The sequence below is a fragment of the Helianthus annuus genome, chromosome 4 (genome assembly GCF_002127325.2).
Source record: "Helianthus annuus cultivar XRQ/B chromosome 4, HanXRQr2.0-SUNRISE, whole genome shotgun sequence".
Lineage (NCBI taxonomy): Eukaryota > Viridiplantae > Streptophyta > Magnoliopsida > Asterales > Asteraceae > Helianthus > Helianthus annuus.
This window is the reverse complement of record NC_035436.2, coordinates 183,904,488-183,926,341: the sequence shown is the minus strand read 5'-3', so window position 1 is coordinate 183,926,341 and position 21,854 is coordinate 183,904,488. Positions and strand designations below refer to the sequence as shown.

The 21,854-nt window shown below is 37.6% G+C and overlaps 1 protein-coding gene across 1 annotated transcript; it reads right to left on the bottom strand.

Annotated features, from left to right (window-relative positions):
* Positions 1-4,850: 4,850 nt before the first annotated feature.
* LOC110934000 (receptor kinase-like protein Xa21) lies at positions 4,851-21,332 on the bottom strand. The gene is made up of 4 exons (XM_022177197.2): positions 21,216-21,332; positions 21,014-21,113; positions 15,867-17,849; positions 4,851-5,188 (listed from the first exon to the last, which is right to left on the bottom strand). Exons 1-4 carry the CDS (start codon positions 21,330-21,332, stop codon positions 4,851-4,853), a joined length of 2,538 nt encoding a protein of 845 aa, XP_022032889.2.
* Positions 21,333-21,854: the final 522 nt, after the last annotated feature.

Below are 21,854 nucleotides of genomic sequence, written 5' to 3'. Positions count from 1 at the left end.
TGGTTGAGACAGATTTTCCAAAAGCAATGTTTTCATCATCATGTTTTCTATAGCCAACCCCAAATTTTACATTGCTTTTTATCTGTTTCTCAAGCATAACCTCATACCCTTTGCATGATTCCACCCATCTCTCACATGTGATCTGGGTGGATTCTAACTCCTTTTTGCAACCTTGGTATTTTTCTACCAGGGTTTGGAGTTGGGTTTTGGTTATGCTTTGCTCTTCTTTCATGCTGATAATCTCTTTCTCTTTTTCAGCCAATTTGTTTTTAAGTTCTTTTAGAGATCTTTCAAATTTGACTTCATCAGATAAGATTTTATCACGAAGGTTTTCATTCACCTCTTTGATGTTAGCAAAAGCAATAATGCAATTGTCAGAACACAGTTTTTCAAGAACTTGAGGTGATACCTTTGCAGCAGCCATCATTGCACAATCACATTGAGGATTTTCCTCATCTTCGGCTCTCTCTTCTTTCTCACCTGCCTTTTCTTCTTCTGACCACGGATCTGTCAGTGGTTCAATCAGGGTGCCTGAACTTTCTCCCAACAGTACTTCATCAGCCACAGCAGTAACCACTGCTTCAATCACCTCATCCACTGTTTCAGAAACTAGATGTTCCTCTTCAGATTCAACACCCTCCTGTATTGACTCTAATGCCATTAAACAAAATTCATCATGAGAAGAAACATTGGAAGCATAGAGTGCAAAATTTTCATCACTAAGGTCTTCAGGCATACTGCTCCAGTCAACAAACCCTTGAGTGAAAAAGCTTTGTTGATCTGGTTGTACTGCTGCTGGAGCAGTGGTTTGAGGTGCAGGTTGCACTTGTGCCTGAGGGACAGGGGTTTGAACATATTGGATCTGTGGAGCAGCTGTTTGGACATAATGCACTGGCACAGGGCCAACAGCATAGTGAGCAGTGTTCACTTGTGCTGCTGGGGCATATTGGGCATAATGCACAGTGTTTTGATTTTGAGGTCTAGGGTTTGAACTAGGATGAGTGACTATGGGGACAACAGTTTGACTCCTACATTCCCTAGCAAAGTGTCCTAACCTATTACACTTGTAGCACTTGATTTTCGATTTATCCAACCCAACCCTTAGATTCCCATGCAACCCTGGGAATTTTCGCCCTGTTCATTTATAAAATTTGCTAGTTCTAACACTTAGCAAGGCCAGTTGATGCAGGATGTCCATTTCCTCTAAATCAGTGGGGTCAAAATGCTGTAGATCATTGAGTTCAAAGCTTAGATTGTCCGACATCTGGTTTTCATTTGCAGTGAATGCATAACTTGTAGGGTGAGGATCAGGGTTGTTAAAATTTGCACCAGCAGTTATGTCAATGAAGTGATCATAACCCTGATCCTTACCACTACTCCCAGATTCTTCTTGACCCAAAAGAGCAGTGTTACCGAATGTATAATCATCAACGGTTTTTCCTGACTCTTGTAACTTCCTTTTCTGGTTCAACTCCCTTTCGTAGGTCAGGAGTCGACCATGGAGTTGGGTCAAGGTCAGATCCTTGAACTCAGGTGAGTTTCGGGTGACAAAAGCTATGGTGTCCCATTTTTCTGGCAGTGACCTGAGGAACCTGCTGTTTTGAGTTTAGTTTGTAAAAGTGGTTTTAACAAGCCTCAGTTTACTGATGAGACAACTGAAACGCTCAAATTGTTGCGTCAGTGATTCACCTTTAACATGACAAAATGTTTCATACTGTTGGTTCAGGATTTCCCTATTGTTTTCTATGACTTCTTCGGTACCTCCAAATTGTTCCTTAAGCGCGTCCCACAATTCTTTGGCACTGTTACAATGTAACAGTCCAGCATATATCTCATTGGGCAGCGCTGATGCTATGATGCTAAATGCTTTAGCATCTAGTTCAATCCTTTGAAAATCGGTTTCGGTATAATTTTCAATAGGTTTTGGAACAGATGCTTTGGCATCTTCAGCGCTTGGCACTGTAGGAACATGGGGACCAAAGACGACAGACCTCCAACAACCTGTGCTTTGTTGAGCGAGGATGTGACCCATCCTCCTCTGCCAGATGTTGTACTCATTTCTTTTTAGCATAGGTGGTTTAAAAAGCGAGCCGATGTTGTTTTTATCGTCCTGAGATTGTGACATCATTCTTGTTGTTTTACAGATACTGAGAAATCAACTTTAATGGTGATTAATCCTTACTCTGTTTTTCAACGACGAACAAACGATCAGTATCAACTGTTTTGAGCTGAACTATTTACGTCAAAATGATTGTTAAATCAAATTTGACTGTTCTAGCTCTGATACCAATTGTTGGATCTGAGTTTGATTTTGATTGTATTTTGTGTTTGAAATTAAGATGAAAGTGGATGAGTGTGCAGCGGAAATAAGATGAAAACAAACTTTGCATACAATTAAACGAGAGTAATACTTTGATCAAACATCTTTACACAATGAACCGAAAGATTGAATTTATTTCAACAACGATTACAATGATTGATGAATGAATGCAAACTCCCCCTCAGCCAGAGCTCAGTTGTTTGTTCGTGCAAAGAAGACGAATGATGCAAAAGAGCTAATAGAACAGTACAAAGTACTGTACTATTTATAGGCACTTTCAAACTACTGAGCATCTTAGCTGACGTCACCATGAAAGTGACATCTAACCTCCTAACAAACTCTAACCTCTGATCTATACAGACACTGCTTGTGTTAACTACTGCTAATACATTCTATTACAAAACAGACTTTAGAACAGCTGCTGCAACCTTCTACTGCTGTGAACCCAGCAGCACTTGTCCGGATCAGCAGTGCTTGACTCAAGGCAGTAGATTGAATCAGCAGGACTCTAGTCTTCCATCAGATCTTTACTTGAGCAGCAGTTGTAGGTCAGCACTTTGCAAGATCAGTAGATAGGAGGTCATTAGTTGTTGTAATCACTTTCAAGGGGAGAGACTTCTATGTAAACATCTGCTTATTCTGGATCCACTGCTCTGATCCAGTTTTGGCTTTAATTATCTGTTCCTCTGATAGGGTTCAATCCCAACAATAATCTTTGGCTTTTTTCAATCAAATATCCATGGAAAAAACCTACAAGTAATTATTTTCTATTTAGCCATAAGTTTTCTGATGAGTATTATGGTTGGCTTGAAAACACCTATTTTCTAGGAAATTTCATTAATTTGATTAAATGAGCAATGGGTACACGTCTGAAGATGTGTACGCAATAAGTACTGATTTCTACATCTCTGTGTTTGTACGCATAAGATAGAAGATATATATTACCCAGAACCTTAATAGCAGCTATTTGCACCTGTTCGTATCTCTTGTAACTATGTTGCTCAAAATAAGTGAGATTTTTTGTGCATTTGAAGAGAGTGATGTTGAGAGATGTCTAATTGGAATAGAAAATTGGACTTAGAGAAGTGATTATTCATAAGAGGCGCACAACTCCAACTTTCCATAAGCTGCTCAAATGTTTTGCTCGAGAGGAGAAAAGAACTATAATTTTGATCAAAATCAAAATTCCTTATAATGTGATACAACTATCCTCCTAATCGAATCTCCCCACCTCTTGATGTACAGTTGACCTTGATCAAAATTTCTTATAATTAGATGGTGGGTGGTTGCGGTGGCAGGTGATGGTGGTGGATTGTGGTGGTAGGTGGTGGTGGAAACTAGGAAAGAAAAGGGGAAATTTAGGGTGGCAAACGAATTTGTGTTTGGGTTATTTAATTTGGGGGGAGAACAGAGAGGTGAGTGGAAAAGACAGATCTACTCTCATGTGATATGCATATGATCTCATTTAACTAAAAAAAATTAACTGGGTTAGGTATAAAGGACATAACATGCAACATTTTGAAACATTAAGTACAAAACTCATCAATTTTAAAGACAAAGGACACCGCCTGCAATTTGATATAAAAATAAAGGACAAAACTTGCAATTCACTCCTTTTGGAAATTTGAAACCTAGGCCAATAGTTAATCTGTGGGTTGGGATCTTGGGCCGTGGTTGAAGCAAGAAAGAATTAAAAGCCCAATTCGAGTACGACAATTAGAAGGGCAAGGTTTCAAGAGGCTGACGTGGCAACGAGGAAACAAAGGGGCAAATAGGTTCGTCATGGTTTTGTTGAGGATTTATTTAGGGAGTGGTAAAATTTTATTTTCAGATGGTGTATACGTGCCGTATAACCTTATACGGTCCGTATAGAATAAAGTCAACGGACAAAGGTTGTTTTGGCTTGTTTTTTTTCCTCATGGGTGAATACTAACGAACAAGTAGTTGGAACCGATTGTTACAAGTCTTTCGTCTCTTTACTGTTTTTTTTTTGTTTTGTTTTTGTTTTCATGTGACAACTTTTAATATACGATGTTTATAAACTTCCGGATTTACCGCTACGATATGTTTATTTTTAACGGTGTTTTGACTTTTGTGGAGTTACTGATGTACAAATTTCCGTAATTGAGCCTTACAAATTCCAACCCCCACGCTGCAACGCTCAGGATTCATTCACTACTACATCTATTAATTTCACTTCTCACTTTGTTGAAAAATCATCATATAACATCAAAATTTGGCAGTAGGCTATCTTGGTATCCTCAAATAGCATTTCAACATAACACCACTACTAGGAAACTAGAAAAGTGATCAAAGTCCTATGAAAACCTATGATCCAAAAAAAATATTGCAACTTCCAACATATTTGTGATGAATTTCCCACGAATGCACAATACAAGAAATGTAAGTTTGTCACATTACATATGAAAAACAACATTTTGATATTGGTACATTGTATTTCAGGAAATGTTCCAAGTACAAAACACTTGAAAGTTAATAAAAGTTCATAGCTAGAAGCCTAGAAGATACACTAATTATTTGTTAGGAAATTCTTCTGAATTTTGCAAAGCCTAGTCACAGTTTCTTTCATGTTTATCCTCAAAGAAGATGATTCAAAAGTGCAATCCATTGCTAGATTGAAAATAGATGCCAACGATTCTTGCTTAGTATATAAATGCTCGTTGATCAAATCTTTATCAACAACTTCAAAAACTGAAAGTTGTGTTGCTTCAAAAACCCAGCTACGCAAACTTACCTCACCACTAAACATTTCTTCTGTAGGCTTCTTCCTGGTGAACGTTTCCAACAACAGAATGCCGAAACTATAGACATCGCTTCCTGGTGACACTATTCCTTCCATCCCATATTCTATACATGGCATAATAGCATATTAAAAGCTGTTAATTCATTTAAATCTACCAAATATCACTGTTTCTTTTTAAGAAAACTTTTCATGGTTACTGCTTGTGGACATTTCACTGCAAGCCTAACTATGAAGTATACAATCTTGCATTGGGAAGCATGCACTTAAAAAGCCTGATTCCTTTGGAATATTTTATGAAAAAACAATAGTGAAAAGAGTTTATATAACACTATAGTAAATATGTCTTTTTCACTTTAGTTCTTAGATTTTCATGGGAATTCACAAAATCATAATTCAAGGCATATAAGCTTCCTTATAAGTGCATAAAAGAAAAAAAAAGTTCATTGTTAAAAATGTATAGAGATAATATTCAAAGACAACTGGTAAAAAATCCCCAATTAAAAGGTAGATACTAGAGAAGAGTTTGTGACACCTATGTCACCGCGACCATCAAACAAATACCAAGCCGATGAAATATTGTATTTCATACTTGGGATCTTGTATAAATATGTGTATGTTTTGCACATATCAATTATTGTTCAATTTCAAACTCTACATCGCTTTCTGGAGCATTATACGCAAACTGGTGCGTAAACGTACTCAGTTTAATGCGACAAATACTCCGGAACATCAACATATACTCAACATACCTTAAATAACCTTTACATAACTTAGAAATAAGTTTTGAAGGCTTTGGTATGGCAAAAACAAGCTAATTCGCTTACAGGGACTAAACTTGACAAACTGCGAAAGTATGCCAATTTGAACTGTAACGAACATTCCGGAACATGTCCATAAGTTAAACATACCATAAATATCCTTTACATAGCTTAGAAATAGGCTTTGAGGGGTTTGGTATGCTAAAACAAACTTTTGGATCATTCAGGGACTAAAAGTGTCAAAAAGTGCACAAGTTTGCACTTTCGCGCATAACTTACGTTCTGAATACATCCGGAGATCCAAAAATTTATGTAAGCATCCTTATATTATGCCTTAGTGTTTGGCATGAGAAAAATCCATTCGTCGCGTCATTTGGATCGTCTTTCACGCTTATGCGCATTCCGTCGTAATTAAGCGAACATCGCGATCGTACGGCCAAACGAACCGACATCCGACATATTTTTGGGCATGTTTCATGTCCACAATGTTTAGGCATCATTTTAGGGCCTTAAAGATGGCTTTACAGGTCTTAGAAGGGCTGGAAATAGCTTAAACACGCAACAGGGACCAAAAGTGTAAATTCTGCAAGTGGTGCAGATCAGAGGGGCCAGGCGGCCCGCGTAAGGATTGCCCAAAACATGAGGCGGGCCGCGTGAACATGTCTGACAGAAGATTTTGCATTTAATGCAGAATCTGGCCTTTCGTTCGATCAAGAGGCGATGCCTTTTCACCCAATGAAGAGCCAAGGGTCAAGTTCACTGAACTTATCCACTTGGACACATGTACGCACGAGATCAAGGCACGATATTCGATAAAACGATCCTAACGGTTCCACTTTTCCTATAAATACCCCCCCCCTTTAGTGTAAAATTCACAAAATCAGATCTTAGAGCTCTAAGTTGAAACCATTGTTTCATACCTGAGCTATTTGGTCTTGATTAGCACTCGGGGACCCTCCGTAAGTCTTCTTTCGCTCTTTTATTCGCTTTTCGAGTCCGAAAGTCAACGTTTTGTTGACTTTCTGCATTGACCAGCTTATGGTCGATGCGAAGTTCATGGAACTTCATAACGTGAGCGTGATCACGATGGTTATAGTCCGTAGTGACTATACCTACTGATCACCACGTTATCTAGGCTCAGTGACGAGTCGTAGTTTCGACCAAAATGTGCATTCTTGCATATTTTGTAACCAAACTACTCGTGGGCATCAAAGCCGTTTGTTTTGATGTCAAACCTGTTTTCAAACTTAGTTAAGCATGTTCTAACATGCTTAGCTCGTCACTTTTAGTTTAGTGCTTATATAGGGTCGTAAGGTAAGCGATCTAAACAATCGCTTATGCTTTCGAACCTGACCCATTTGGTCGATCATTAGGATCCGACCAAACACTTTAGGTGGCCATAGTTGTAACCTTCCGGGGTTATACCTAGTGGTCACGATGTTAAGCGTTCCAGACGCGTTCTACGCGAACGACGCGTAAGGTAGCATAAGCTACCTAAACGGGTCGTGATGGACCGTAAGCACTTAGGTTAAGTTTCATTTTAGTATGTAGGCCTTGTTAAACCATATTACACGAGTCTCCATACTCGTTTGGTTTACGAACCCGCGTACTATCCGATCCTTCCGATTTTGGTCCGGTATATTAATATAGCTACCTATTAGGTGCCGTTTGATATCCCGTGACCTCTAGCATTATCTGGTTATTATACAAGGAATTCAAAGCAATCTCAGGTGAGTACATTGAACCCCTCGTGTTTTCCAAACTGTTTTGGGGTGAAACACATGTGCCTACTTGCTACTTTTATGCTTTCCGGTTTTCACATCATATACTACTATGTTCGATAGTACATATATAGTACATGATTTCATTGTGTTTATGCTATGTATGCCCATTGTGTGCGTACTTAGTACATTGCTATACATTTCATGCTACGTACGCCCATTGTGTGCATACGTAGTACATTGTTTCACATTGCATTACTGTTGCATATGCTCATCCAGCATATGAACACATTACACTACATTTTGAACCGTTGTACTCCACAATACATTTCATGCTACGTACGCCCATTGTGTGCATACGTAGTACATTGTTTCACATTGCATTTCTGTTGCATATGCTCATCCAGCATATGAACACATTACACTACATTTTGAACCATTGTAACCATTTGACTATGTGAACCGTCTTACCCCTTTAATTTCATGAACCGTCTGTAACCATTGAACCGTGTAAACCAGTTGTATCCGTTGACATGATTTACAGTTGACAATAGACATTTGACTATACATAAACATTTCTTCCGTTGTTAAACATTTCATCTTGATGGTTTGGTTTGAGTAAATGATTAAGTAACGAGGCGTGTGTAATATGATACAAGCATGGTGGATACGCCGCTGGTACTTCCTATATATAAGTGTTTGTATGGTATTACATATCGTAGCGTTATTTGAATCATTTCAATTCAAGACATATGACATTTTATACAAACAACACACTTTTCACGAGACATTGTTTTACAAACGACTTATCTTATACAAACTCATTTTTACATGGTTATCCGTTTAACCATACAGTGTTCTCATATTTATACATATCATTTGATCTTACCGTTTTTCAAATGATTTACAAGACAAAGCAAAATACGAGGTTCATGACTAAACATTTTCTCAAACTCAAGTCATGAATTCCGTTTTCACAAAACCAATGTATCTCACAGGCATTTTTATGCTGACGTACCTATTTTCACATGTGTTTTCAGGAGATGATGCATATGACTTATCAAGACATACTTAGGCGGACCTGTGCCTTAGTAACTTAAAACGAGACAAGAACTAGTTAATTTATGTTATGTACACTTTGATTCTTGTTTAGACAATATAAACCTTCATGTTTGATTTATAAAACGAAACTTCATTTGCCATGGATTTGAAACAATTGATTCTGTTACAACACTCCCCGACGTTTCCGCCACGTTTTGTATGTTCTACGTGGTCGGGGTGTGACAGAAAAGATGGTATCAGAGCCAATGGTTATAGGGAATTAGGTTATTAGTAATGCTTTGACCTAGTCTATAACCTTCCTAGGACCCTAACGCAAGTTTACTTGCGTTTAGTCATAAAACAATACCGTCGCCTATCCTTAGGCGACGACCACAACAAGAACATAAATTTCAAACCGCTTTGAAAACTAATCATCTGTTCTAGGATGATTAATTACTAGGTTTTGAACCCTCTATTGTAAGGTTTTGAACCCTCTGTTATAAGGTTTTGAACCCCGTTGAATTTTCAAAACTCTCGTCAAAGTTTTGGGTCCTAAATAGTGTGAACACGTGCAAACTGGAAGAGTGGATGCCTGTACCCTGGGTTTTCTGTCTAAGGTTAGAGTGTTCGTACAAATCCACATAATCGGACCAGTCACTCTTACCTGGGAACTCTTGGGGTGAGTGTCCACTTATAGGCGAGCATGTCTTCGCGATACACTATGAGGATCTATTTGCTTTGATTCAGCCTTGGTATTGTTTGTTTGCTTCGTGTATTCAAAACAAATGACCATCAACCATGATTATGGCCGGTAATTGTAACATCCTATTCTTACCCAATGCCTTTTCATTTGTTTCCTTTCTTGTCTCTCATTTAGAATGCCTCCTCGACGCGAAAACCAGATAGCGACTGCAGAACTAGCAGAGATCATTGCGCAGCAGATGGCTGCTCAATTCCCAAACCTCTTTGCTCAATGGAACCAAGCCAACAACAACCATAACGCCCCCTGCAACTTCAAGACGTTCAACTCGGCTAAGCCATCAAAGTTTTCTGGATCTCAAGGAGCGACTGCACTTCTGCAATGGTTCGAGAGTTTAGAGAACACTTTCAGACATGTTCAATGTCCAAACGAGCGAAAGGTAGAATTCGCATCTAGCGTCTTTGAGAAACGAGCTTTGACATGGTGGAATGGTGTGATGAGAGATAGGGGTGCCGATGTGGCACTGGCTCAAACATGGCAAGAGCTTCGAGCTCTGATGATGAAGGAATTCTGTCCTCGTCACGAGATCAGGGCTTTGGAAAAAGAGTTCGACGATCTTAAACAAGTTAGCGGTGAGCATCGAGCCTACACGGACCGTTATGAGGAGCTCAGTTTGTTATGCCCGGATATGGTAACACCTTTGGATAAAGCGATCGAAAAGTACATTGATGGCCTCCCTGACTCGATACAAGACATTGTGACTGGTAGCAACCCTACTACAGTTAGACAGGCCATTGAGCTATCTGCAACCTTGACTGAATCAAAGATCAGGAAAGGTAAACTTTTCCGAAAAGGTGACAAGAAACCGGTCGGGGAATCGAACCCAATCGAGGAATCAAAGACCATGGATGAACAGACTGAGTCCTCTAAGAAGTCAAAGAAGCGAAAGGCTTCTCAGAACTTCGCCATGGTCGCTCACAATGGTCAAGCCGTCCCCAACCAACCAGCTCAACCCCCTGCTAGAAAACCATACAATGGAACTGCACCCTTGTGCAACCAATGTAGCCTCCATCATCACGCCAATGTACAGTGCCGCAAATGCCAAACTTGTGGACTCATAGGCCATACAACAAGAATCTGCCCAGCTGCAGCTGCTCCAAACCAAGCTGGCAACAATCCCGCTCAAGGTCGTTTCCTACCAGGTTCTTGTTTCAACTGTGGCGAGATGGGTCATTTCCGAAGAAATTGCCCAAAGCTTGCTAATGCAAATCCAGCACAAGGATGAGCAACTGACTGACTAGAAGACAACATCGTTTAGAAATAATCATGTCTTATGTATTAGTTTCTTTTGTTGTCAAGATCCAAGGAACAGTTGATATCGTTGGTTATAAATAAATCTTTCACTTACATTGCAATATATTTGTGTGGTTACATGTATAATCGACATATCCCTTTACAATACCGACAATCAAGAAACCGTATTCCTTGAAGGACAAACTACCCCCAAAATTCTCCCATTCAGTAATCGCTTACGTCTTCCACGAAATTCCTAAGTACCCGTTTATTCTAAGGAAACGAAGTACAAAGCGCAGGTTACAACACAAGAGGAATACCCAAGGTACCACTATAAACCCGTGATAGGGTGCCTAAGGATTTCCAGTAAATCTTTGATTGTTGTATACCTTCATTCGAATGAGGTGATTCTTCGTAATCAAAAATCGAATTTTGGGAAATCTGTCTATCTTTTCAGATAGATTCCAGTGAACATTGAGACCCGTCGATTGGTTTCCATATCCGTATTCAATCAATAACAAGTTAATAACAAATTATAATCAAGTTAAACAATTATGTGACTATGTGCTTATGTGTTTCCTTATGTGTTGTTGTGTGATCCAAATCATGTTATCCAAATCCTCGTAGAATCTTACATATCGGTGTACAAGAGATTCATAGTAGGATACCCAAAGGTATTACTTAAAATCCTCAATGGACTTCTATGATATAGTTAAGTCCCACGGATTATAAAGTACTACTTCATAATTAGACCCCTTGACTGGTCTAGCTAAACAGATTCATCCAAAAATCTAGCTAGGGATATCATGTGATGATATAGCTGAAGGGACTCCTTGGTGGCCTGAATAAGAAGATCCCCTGTCGATCTAATTAAAAAGGAACCGATGGAAGTCTAATCACCCTCATCACAAGTCTGATATCCTTCCCCAAAACATTACAAAACAAACTGTGCGGACTGTGCAAGGGATTACGTAATTATGGATGCATACATAATTATGGAATTTAGTGCACAGAAATCACAGCAAGTTTTGTCATGTGTCTAGAGTTAACCCTATTCATTTCCAATTCTGATGAAGCATCCGTTGAGGAAAAATGAACTAGCTATTCATTTTTCACTTCTGAAGAATATCCGTTGAGGAAATGAATATCCGTTTATCCTTCATTTCCAAATCTGAAGAATACCCGTCGAGGAAAATGACTCCGTTAGTTCATTTTCGTTTCTGAAGATTATCCGTTAAGGAAATGAATATCCGTTGTGTAATACTTCATTTCCATCTCTGAGGAAGCAACCGTTGAAGATGACCCCGTTTGTTCATTTTCGTTTCTGAAGATTATCCGTTGAGGAAATGAATATCCGTTGTGTAATCCTTCATTTCCAACTCTGAGGAAACAACCGTTGAAGATGACCCCGTTTGTTCATTTTCGTTTCTGAAGATTATCCGTTGAGGAAATGAATATCCGTTGTGAAATACTTCATTTCCAACTCTGAGGAAGCAACCGTTGAAGATGACCCCGTTTGTTCATTTTCGTTTCTGAAGATTATCCGTTGAGGAAATGAATATCCGTTGTGTAATCCTTCATTTCCAACCCTGAGGAAGCAACCGTTGAAGATGACCCAGTTAGTTCATTTTCGTTTCTGAAGATTATCCGTTGAGGAAATGAATATCCGTTGTGTAATACTTCATTTCCAACTCTGAGGAAGCAACCGTTGAAGATGACCCCGTTTGTTCATTTTCGTTTCTGAAGATTTTCCGTTGAGGAAATGAATATCCGTTGTGTAATCCTTCATTTCCAATTCTGATGAAGCAACCATTGAAAATGACCCGTCTGTTCATTTTCGTTTCAGAAGAATGACCGTTAAGGAAATGACAAGATATTGCCTTACATATCATTGGTGGTTATTTGGCAAATTCACAAATAGACTCCTACGAATAAATTTCGGGACGAAATTTCCTAAAGTAGGGGAGACTGTGACACCTATGTCACCGCGACCATCAAACAAATACCAAGCCGATGAAATATTGTATTTCATACTTGGGATCTTGTATAAATATGTGTATGTTTTGCACATATCAATTATTGTTCAATTTCAAACTCTACATCGCTTTCTGGAGCATTATACGCAAACTGGTGCGTAAACGTACTCAGTTTAATGCGACAAATACTCCGGAACATCAACATATACTCAACATACCTTAAATAACCTTTACATAACTTAGAAATAAGTTTTGAAGGCTTTGGTATGGCAAAAACAAGCTAATTCGCTTACAGGGACTAAACTTGACAAACTGCGAAAGTATGCCAATTTGAACTGTAACGAACATTCCGGAACATGTCCATAAGTTAAACATACCATAAATATCCTTTACATAGCTTCGAAATAGGCTTTGAGGGGTTTGGTATGCTAAAACAAACTTTTGGATCATTCAGGGACTAAAAGTGTCAAAAAGTGCACAAGTTTGCACTTTCGCGCATAACTTACGTTCTGAATACATCCGGAGATCCAAAAATTTATGTAAGCATCCTTATATTATGCCTTAGTGTTTGGCATGAGAAAAATCCATTCGTCGCGTCATTTGGATCGTCTTTCACGCTTATGCGCATTCCGTCGTAATTAAGCGAACATCGCGATCGTACGGCCAAACGAACCGACATCCGACATATTTTTGGGCATGTTTCATGTCCACAATGTTTAGGCATCATTTTAGGGCCTTAAAGATGGCTTTACAGGTCTTAGAAGGGCTGGAAATAGCTTAAACACGCAACAGGGACCAAAAGTGTAAATTCTGCAAGTGGTGCAGATCAGAGGGGCCAGGCGGCCCGCGTAAGGATTGCCCAAAACATGAGGCGGGCCGCGTGAACATGTCTGACAGAAGATTTTGCATTTAATGCAGAATCTGGCCTTTCGTTCGATCAAGAGGCGATGCCTTTTCACCCAATGAAGAGCCAAGGGTCAAGTTCACTGAACTTATCCACTTGGACACATGTACGCACGAGATCAAGGCACGATATTCGATAAAACGATCCTAACGGTTCCACTTTTCCTATAAATACCCCCCCCCTTTAGTGTAAAATTCACAAAATCAGATCTTAGAGCTCTAAGTTGAAACCATTGTTTCATACCTGAGCTATTTGGTCTTGATTAGCACTCGGGGACCCTCCGTAAGTCTTCTTTCGCTCTTTTATTCGCTTTTCGAGTCCGAAAGTCAACGTTTTGTTGACTTTCTGCATTGACCAGCTTATGGTCGATGCGAAGTTCATGGAACTTCATAACGTGAGCGTGATCACGATGGTTATAGTCCGTAGTGACTATACCTACTGATCACCACGTTATCTAGGCTCAGTGACGAGTCGTAGTTTCGACCAAAATGTGCATTCTTGCATATTTTGTAACCAAACTACTCGTGGGCATCAAAGCCGTTTGTTTTGATGTCAAACCTGTTTTCAAACTTAGTTAAGCATGTTCTAACATGCTTAGCTCGTCACTTTTAGTTTAGTGCTTATATAGGGTCGTAAGGTAAGCGATCTAAACAATCGCTTATGCTTTCGAACCTGACCCATTTGGTCGATCATTAGGATCCGACCAAACACTTTAGGTGGCCATAGTTGTAACCTTCCGGGGTTATACCTAGTGGTCACGATGTTAAGCGTTCCAGACGCGTTCTACGCGAACGACGCGTAAGGTAGCATAAGCTACCTAAACGGGTCGTGATGGACCGTAAGCACTTAGGTTAAGTTTCATTTTAGTATGTAGGCCTTGTTAAACCATATTACACGAGTCTCCATACTCGTTTGGTTTACGAACCCGCGTACTATCCGATCCTTCCGATTTTGGTCCGGTATATTAATATAGCTACCTATTAGGTGCCGTTTGATATCCCGTGACCTCTAGCATTATCTGGTTATTATACAAGGAATTCAAAGCAATCTCAGGTGAGTACATTGAACCCCTCTTTTACTGTTTTCCAAACTGTTTTGGGGTGAAACACATGTGCCTACTTGCTACTTTTATGCTTTCCGGTTTTCACATCATATACTACTATGTTCGATAGTACATATATAGTACATGATTTCATTGTGTTTATGCTATGTATGCCCATTGTGTGCGTACTTAGTACATTGCTATACATTTCATGCTACGTACGCCCATTGTGTGCATACGTAGTACATTGTTTCACATTGCATTACTGTTGCATATGCTCATCCAGCATATGAACACATTACACTACATTTTGAACCGTTGTACTCCACAATACATTTCATGCTACGTACGCCCATTGTGTGCATACGTAGTACATTGTTTCACATTGCATTTCTGTTGCATATGCTCATCCAGCATATGAACACATTACACTACATTTTGAACCATTGTAACCATTTGACTATGTGAACCGTCTTACCCCTTTAATTTCATGAACCGTCTGTAACCATTGAACCGTGTAAACCAGTTGTATCCGTTGACATGATTTACAGTTGACAATAGACATTTGACTATACATAAACATTTCTTCCGTTGTTAAACATTTCATCTTGATGGTTTGGTTTGAGTAAATGATTAAGTAACGAGGCGTGTGTAATATGATACAAGCATGGTGGATACGCCGCTGGTACTTCCTATATATAAGTGTTTGTATGGTATTACATATCGTAGCGTTATTTGAATCATTTCAATTCAAGACATATGACATTTTATACAAACAACACACTTTTCACGAGACATTGTTTTACAAACGACTTATCTTATACAAACTCATTTTTACATGGTTATCCGTTTAACCATACAGTGTTCTCATATTTATACATATCATTTGATCTTACCGTTTTTCAAATGATTTACAAGACAAAGCAAAATACGAGGTTCATGACTAAACATTTTCTCAAACTCAAGTCATGAATTCCGTTTTCACAAAACCAATGTATCTCACAGGCATTTTTATGCTGACGTACCTATTTTCACATGTGTTTTCAGGAGATGATGCATATGACTTATCAAGACATACTTAGGCGGACCTGTGCCTTAGTAACTTAAAACGAGACAAGAACTAGTTAATTTATGTTATGTACACTTTGATTCTTGTTTAGACAATATAAACCTTCATGTTTGATTTATAAAACGAAACTTCATTTGCCATGGATTTGAAACAATTGATTCTGTTACAACACTCCCCGACGTTTCCGCCACGTTTTGTATGTTCTACGTGGTCGGGGTGTGACAGAGTTTATGCCAAAGAATTGTGAAGTATTAAATTTACTAGACAAAGAGTCATACCTGGTGCCATGTATCCTATCGTTCCTAAAGTTGCAGTTCTTAGCCTGAATTCCTCTTCACCAAATATTTTGGCAATCCCAAAATCACAAACACGTGCTTGCATATCTTCATCGAGGAGGACATTGCTTGGTTTTAAATCACAATGAATAATAGGCGTTGGTTGACCATGATGTAGATATTCGAGGGCTGAGGCAACATCTATTAATATTTGCAGTCGTTGTATAAGACTCAGATGATTGTTGTGCGAGTACAACCACTGCTCAAGGCTACCATTCGGCAGGTATTCCATAACTAAGCATCTAAAATCCATGTTGGTGCAACTGCTAATGATTCTAACGAGATTTCTATGACGAATATTGCGTAGTACTTCACATTCAACATTGAAACTTTTTACTGCACCTTCTGAGAGCAAATTAAAAACCTTTACCGCTACATTTACCCCATCTGAGAGCTTTCCTTTAAATACTGAGCCGTAAGCCCCATTCCCAATCAAGTTGCTTTCATCAAATGATTCTGTGGCTCTTACTAGTTCATAATATGATACTCTTGTCCACTCAAGAAGTGATGGCGGCTCCACATTTGTTCTGTTTTGTTTTCTTAGTCTCCTGTGTCTTCTCAGTAAATATATGGCTACAACTAATCCAATTATTGTTGCAATGATAGGTGATATATACTTTAGAGAAGACAAATTTCTTGATTCTTTTTGTTTGTTTCTGCAAGGCAAGACTTCTAGTTTTGGTGCACCACATAAGTCTTTATTATGCCTAAATGATGAAGCTGTGAATTTATTAAAGCGTCCTCCACTTGGGATTTCTCCTTGTAGCCTATTATAGGAAAGATTTAAGTATTCTAAATACCTGAGTGTCTCTAAGGATCTGGGGATCATGCCAGATAGATTATTTTGAGATAAGTCCAAAATTTCTAGACTTATTAACTTCCCAAGTGACTCTGGAATTGAACCTTGCAGGTTGTTGTGAGCCAATGAGAGATTGTTCAGCATTTGGTAGCCACCAATGCTGCTTGGAATGCCGCCCGACAATCTATTAATTGATAAGTCTAATCCGACAAGAGGTGAAATAGAGCTTCCAATACTTGACGGTAAATTTCCGGTTAAGTTGTTTGAGGACAAGTTTAAGACTATAAGTGACTTATGGCTCCACAGAGTCAACGGTATTGTGGATGTTAATGTATTTGAATCCAAGAATAACCATGTAAGTGAACTTATATCTCCCAAGCATGATGATATAATTCCTGAGAGCTGGTTTTTGCTCAAATATAACTCCCCTAAGTTCTTCAAGAGACATAGTTCTTGTGGAATCCCTCCTTCTAATCTGTTATTTTCAAGATACAACTGCTCAATATTTTGCAGTTTCCCAAGTGTTATTGGAATGCTTCCATTTAATTCATTCATATCCAAAGATAACCTTTGCAAATTAGTCAAGTTTCCAATTCCACTAGGAATAATGCCTTTGATTCCACATCCACTTGCTTCAAATATTTGGAGAGATGTAGATAGATTACCAATAGAAGCTGGAAGAAAGGCCTTCAAGGGATTATGTGCAAAGACCAATGTTCGCAACTTTCGGCAATTTGTTAGTGATGTGAAAAAATTTAACTCTGAGCCCTCATAAGTGAAATAATTTTGTGCGAAAAATAGTCGTTCTAGTAGTTCCAACCTACCAATTGTAATTGGTATGGAACCGGTAAATGAGTTCATAGATAATACAATCACTGCCAATCTGGAAGCATTGACAATTGAGCTCGGCACAGTGCCTCGGAATGTATTATCGCTCAAGTATAACTCTTGAAGATTCGGAAGCCAGTAACCTATGTCAGCAGGGAGTTCACCTGAAAACATATTCAAAGATAAGTCCAACTTCTTCAGTGTTGAGATGTTGAACCGAATGTTTCCACCAATGCTGTTGTTTTGTAAACTCAATACCTCAAGGTGATGAAGATGGTTGATCTCATCAGGAATAACTCCTGCCACAAAGTTAAATAATAAAATTAATATATTATATCAAAAGATGTTAGATTGAACAACAGTTTAGACTAAATAATTATTATATGTAATAATATTAGTTTATGTAATTATCGAATTGTTAGGGAAGTTAGGATTAGGGATGAGCATTTGTTACCGGGTGCCGGAACTGAATTTCACGTATCGAATTATTTTCGATACCTAATCGGTATTCATTTTTTGGCGAATTTCGGTAACGGTACTTTCAACTTTCGGCACCGGTACCGAGCTCATCCATAGTAAGAATTAGTTATTTGTTGACCATTTTTTGAATAGGTGTGCTCTTAGATGTACCGGTTTAGAAGCATTCATATCTCGTGTATCAAATTTTGTGAGAGGGTCCTCCATGTTATAGATAGTGGTTATTAGAGGTTGTGAGTGAAAGAAAAAGAAAATAGTACTGTTCTTCTGTAAATATGTGTATTATAAACACATTTGTAAAAAAAATTCAAAAAAAAATGTCGTGAGTGCAGTTTTTGAGCACCACAAGTTTGTTTTTACGAGTACCATAAATTTTATTTAAAATTTACGGTACCCGTAAACACAAACTTGTGGTGCTCAAAACTACACACACGACATTTTTTTTTAATTTTTTTTTACAAATCTGTTTGAAAAAAAATTTTGGTCCAACTCGCCCCGTACGGTGTAATTCTCATGGTTCTTACAACTGGAGGTGGTTTTCATTTTAGCGGTCCCCTATATATACACACACACACACACACACATTAGGTTAGAACCCCGTGTATTACACGGGTTGAATAAATGTAATTTTATATATTAAATAATAAAAAGTTATATTTTTATAAACCACGTATATTGTACGGGTTAAATAAATATAATTTTATATATCAAATAATAAAAAAAAGTTATATCTTTAAAAACCATGTGTATTACACAGATTAAATAAATATAATTTTGGATACTAAATGCTAAAAACGTCGTATCTTTAAAAAACCCGTGTATAATCGGGTTGAATAAATCTACCAAATAATAAAAAAAAAATTACATCTTTAAAAACCCCATATGTTACACGTGTTGAATAGATCTGAAAAAAGAGTTATATCTTTAAAAACCATTTGTTAATCATATTAAATAAATGTAATTTTGTATATTAAATAATAAAAACGTCGTATCTTTAAAAAACCTGTGTATAGTCGGGTTGAAAAATCTAATAAATAATAAAAGAATTATATCATTAAAAACCCTTTGTATTACACGTATTGAATAAATCTAATTTTACATAGCAAATGATAAAAAGTTATATCTTTAAAAACTTCGTGTATTACACGGGTTATATAAACGTATCTTCGTATAGTAAATAATAAAAAAAAGTTATATTTTTCAAAACTCGCATTTTACACGACTTGAATAAATATAATTTTGTATACCAAATAATAAAAAAAGTTATACTTTTAATAATTTAGGATAACATTTAATATTAGTTTATTATATATATGTATTTAATATAAGATAAGTAGGAGAAAGAAGCATTATATTAAATAAACAATTTAGATTTGAGGATAATATTTTATTAAAGTATGATAAGATTAAATATTAATTTCTTTTTTTATTTTGTTAATATAAGATAAATATAGATTTGATGATAACTTCAATTAATGACACGTGTCCAAAAGTTGGTTTCTTTTATTATAGTAAATATATATATATATATATATATATATATATATATATATATATATATATATATATATATATATATATATATATATATTATGTATATATATAAAGTAGTAGGTTCCACCCTCGCGATGTGCGATGCCGCCTGGGAAATGTATACTTATTTAATGACACATATAGTGTCTTATGTAACTAAAAGATAAAACCAAAAAAACAAAGTCATGATACGTTCAAAAGGATATCGCCACGTATTTCGTATTGATTGAAAGCTATAAAAACGTATACCAATATTGATTTCTAAGATACCAATGTTATGTTTATGTTGATATCGGTTTGGTTCATTTGATACTCGGGTGAAAAATAAAGTCGTATTATGCTTAACATGATATCAATATGTGTTTTATATTATCAAAAACCTCAAAAACAAATACTGACATCGATCCGGTAATGCCGATACCAATTGATGTTGTTCGGTCGGTAGTACTCGATGTAGTTTACAATAAAAAAATATTTTATTTGTAATACAACTTTGTATTCAATGAAATTTATATTAAAATATTAAGAAAAAAATAAAAGCAATTACGTATCTATTTTTTTATGAAAAAGCTAAACGAATGAAAGTTAATAGAAATAAAACAAACCTATTAAAAAACTAAAGGGTTAAGTTTGTATATTATTTATAGTGTACAGGTTTAATGTGTAAATTTAGAAGAAAAAACAAAACGTATGTGTTGGTGCAGATTTTGTGTCCAATGTTGTTCAAATAGATTAGATCATTTTTATGCTGATTATGTAATAGTTAGTGAAACGGTCAAACGAACGTGTATAGACCCGCTCGTTTGAAGTGGTCAAACGAAAGGGTTATTCGTTTGACCGTGTGTGTTTGCAAGTGAAGGCTGTGTGGCTATAAATACCACCCCTTGTTCATTTGCAACACTTGAATGTTTTAGACCTGGGGAGAGATCACAATTTGGTCTCTCCCCGGATGTATGCTCCTTTGGTATAGTTCGGCTAGCTTGTATTCGGGCCGGTTTGTAATGTTATGCTACCGAATTTATACAAGAAAGTTGTTTTATCCGTCTCTAATCTTTCCGTCTTTGAACATAATCACACACTAATCACGGGTTTCGGTTCCAATCTCAAACCTACAATTGGTATCAGAGCCATGATACCTGACTTAGTGAATCTAACCATTTGCTAAGTCACATGTGCTCTTGACCAGTGATTTTTGTGGTTTTTGTTCAAGATGTAAAAAATGGTGTAAAGTAGAAAAAAAAACCAGATCTGGACAGGTCTGAGATGAATCAAACTGTACAAGAGAGTTGGGTTTTATGTTTCACACCTATAATATCAAGTTTTCATCATTCATTATCAACTTTTGATGGGTTTTTCGTCAGATATAAAGATGAACAGTTCGTCTGTGTTCTTGAAGGGGTGGCGGCTGCTTAAGAATCACTAAGGTTTCTTCAGATCTGGACTAGCGAATCACTCCCACTCACGAAAACCCCACTACAAAGAACCATAGCCGAAGAACTATATCTTGCCGAAGAATCTCCTTGCGAAGAACATTCTTCGTCTTGTTGCTTTTGCTGAAGAACCCATGTTCACGAAGAACAGGAGATGAAGAACTGCCAGCTGAAGAACCACCTTCTGGCCGAAGAACTGTTTGCCGAATAACCCTATCGAAGAACCTCAGCGAAGAACATTATTCGTCTGTGTAGTTCTGCTGTAGAATCTATGTACACGAAGAACACTTGGCCGAAGAACCCCACCTTCTTCATGGGTTCTGGTTCTTCATGATATGTCATCTTTCGTTAGTTGAGATTAATGAAGGTGGATTCTGACGGCGGTTCACCGATGAGTGGTGGCTGCTATGGTGGTTGTCGTTGTTACAGTAATGGATGTTACACGATGGACCCGAATAACATAGTGGTTTCCGGTGGCTGGGTGAAATCTTGATGATGTCGACTGAAATTAGAGAGATTGGTAGTGGGTGGGGGTTGTACAAGGTAGTTGTCGGCTGAAAGGAAAAGTCCAGCTAGGTTTTTTGTCTGTTTGGGCCACTTGGTGAGAGATGCAAAATGTTTTGGAAGTATCTTCTCAACACAAATCCTATATCTCTCGTCATTTTAAGTTGTTCGCTGGTTTGGGCTCACTGTTCATTGATTGGGCCAGCTATCACAGTTCATAAAAATCTTGTATATTTCGTGGACTTCCTTGGGCTAAGGTTTTTCGTTGTTTGGGCCTCTATTGGAAACATTAATTTGAGAAAGACATTAAATGATTCATTGGGCCTATATTTCATGAAACACTATTTTTGACAAGTTGTT

What these genes read in the sequence shown, in the direction of transcription:
- LOC110934000 (XM_022177197.2), bottom strand. Translation starts at nt 21,332, where the DNA reads ATGACATATCATGAAGAACCAGAACCCATGAAGAAGGTGGGGTTCTTC. An exon ending in TGGGGTTTTCGTGAGTGGGA is followed by an intron (nt 17,850 to 21,013) that starts GTGATTCGCTAG and finishes ACTTTGTGGCAG; the next exon opens with GAGTTATTCCTGATGAGATC. An exon ending in GATAGGATACATGGCACCAG is followed by an intron (nt 5,189 to 15,866) that starts GTATGACTCTTT and finishes TGCCATGTATAG; the next exon opens with AATATGGGATGGAAGGAATA.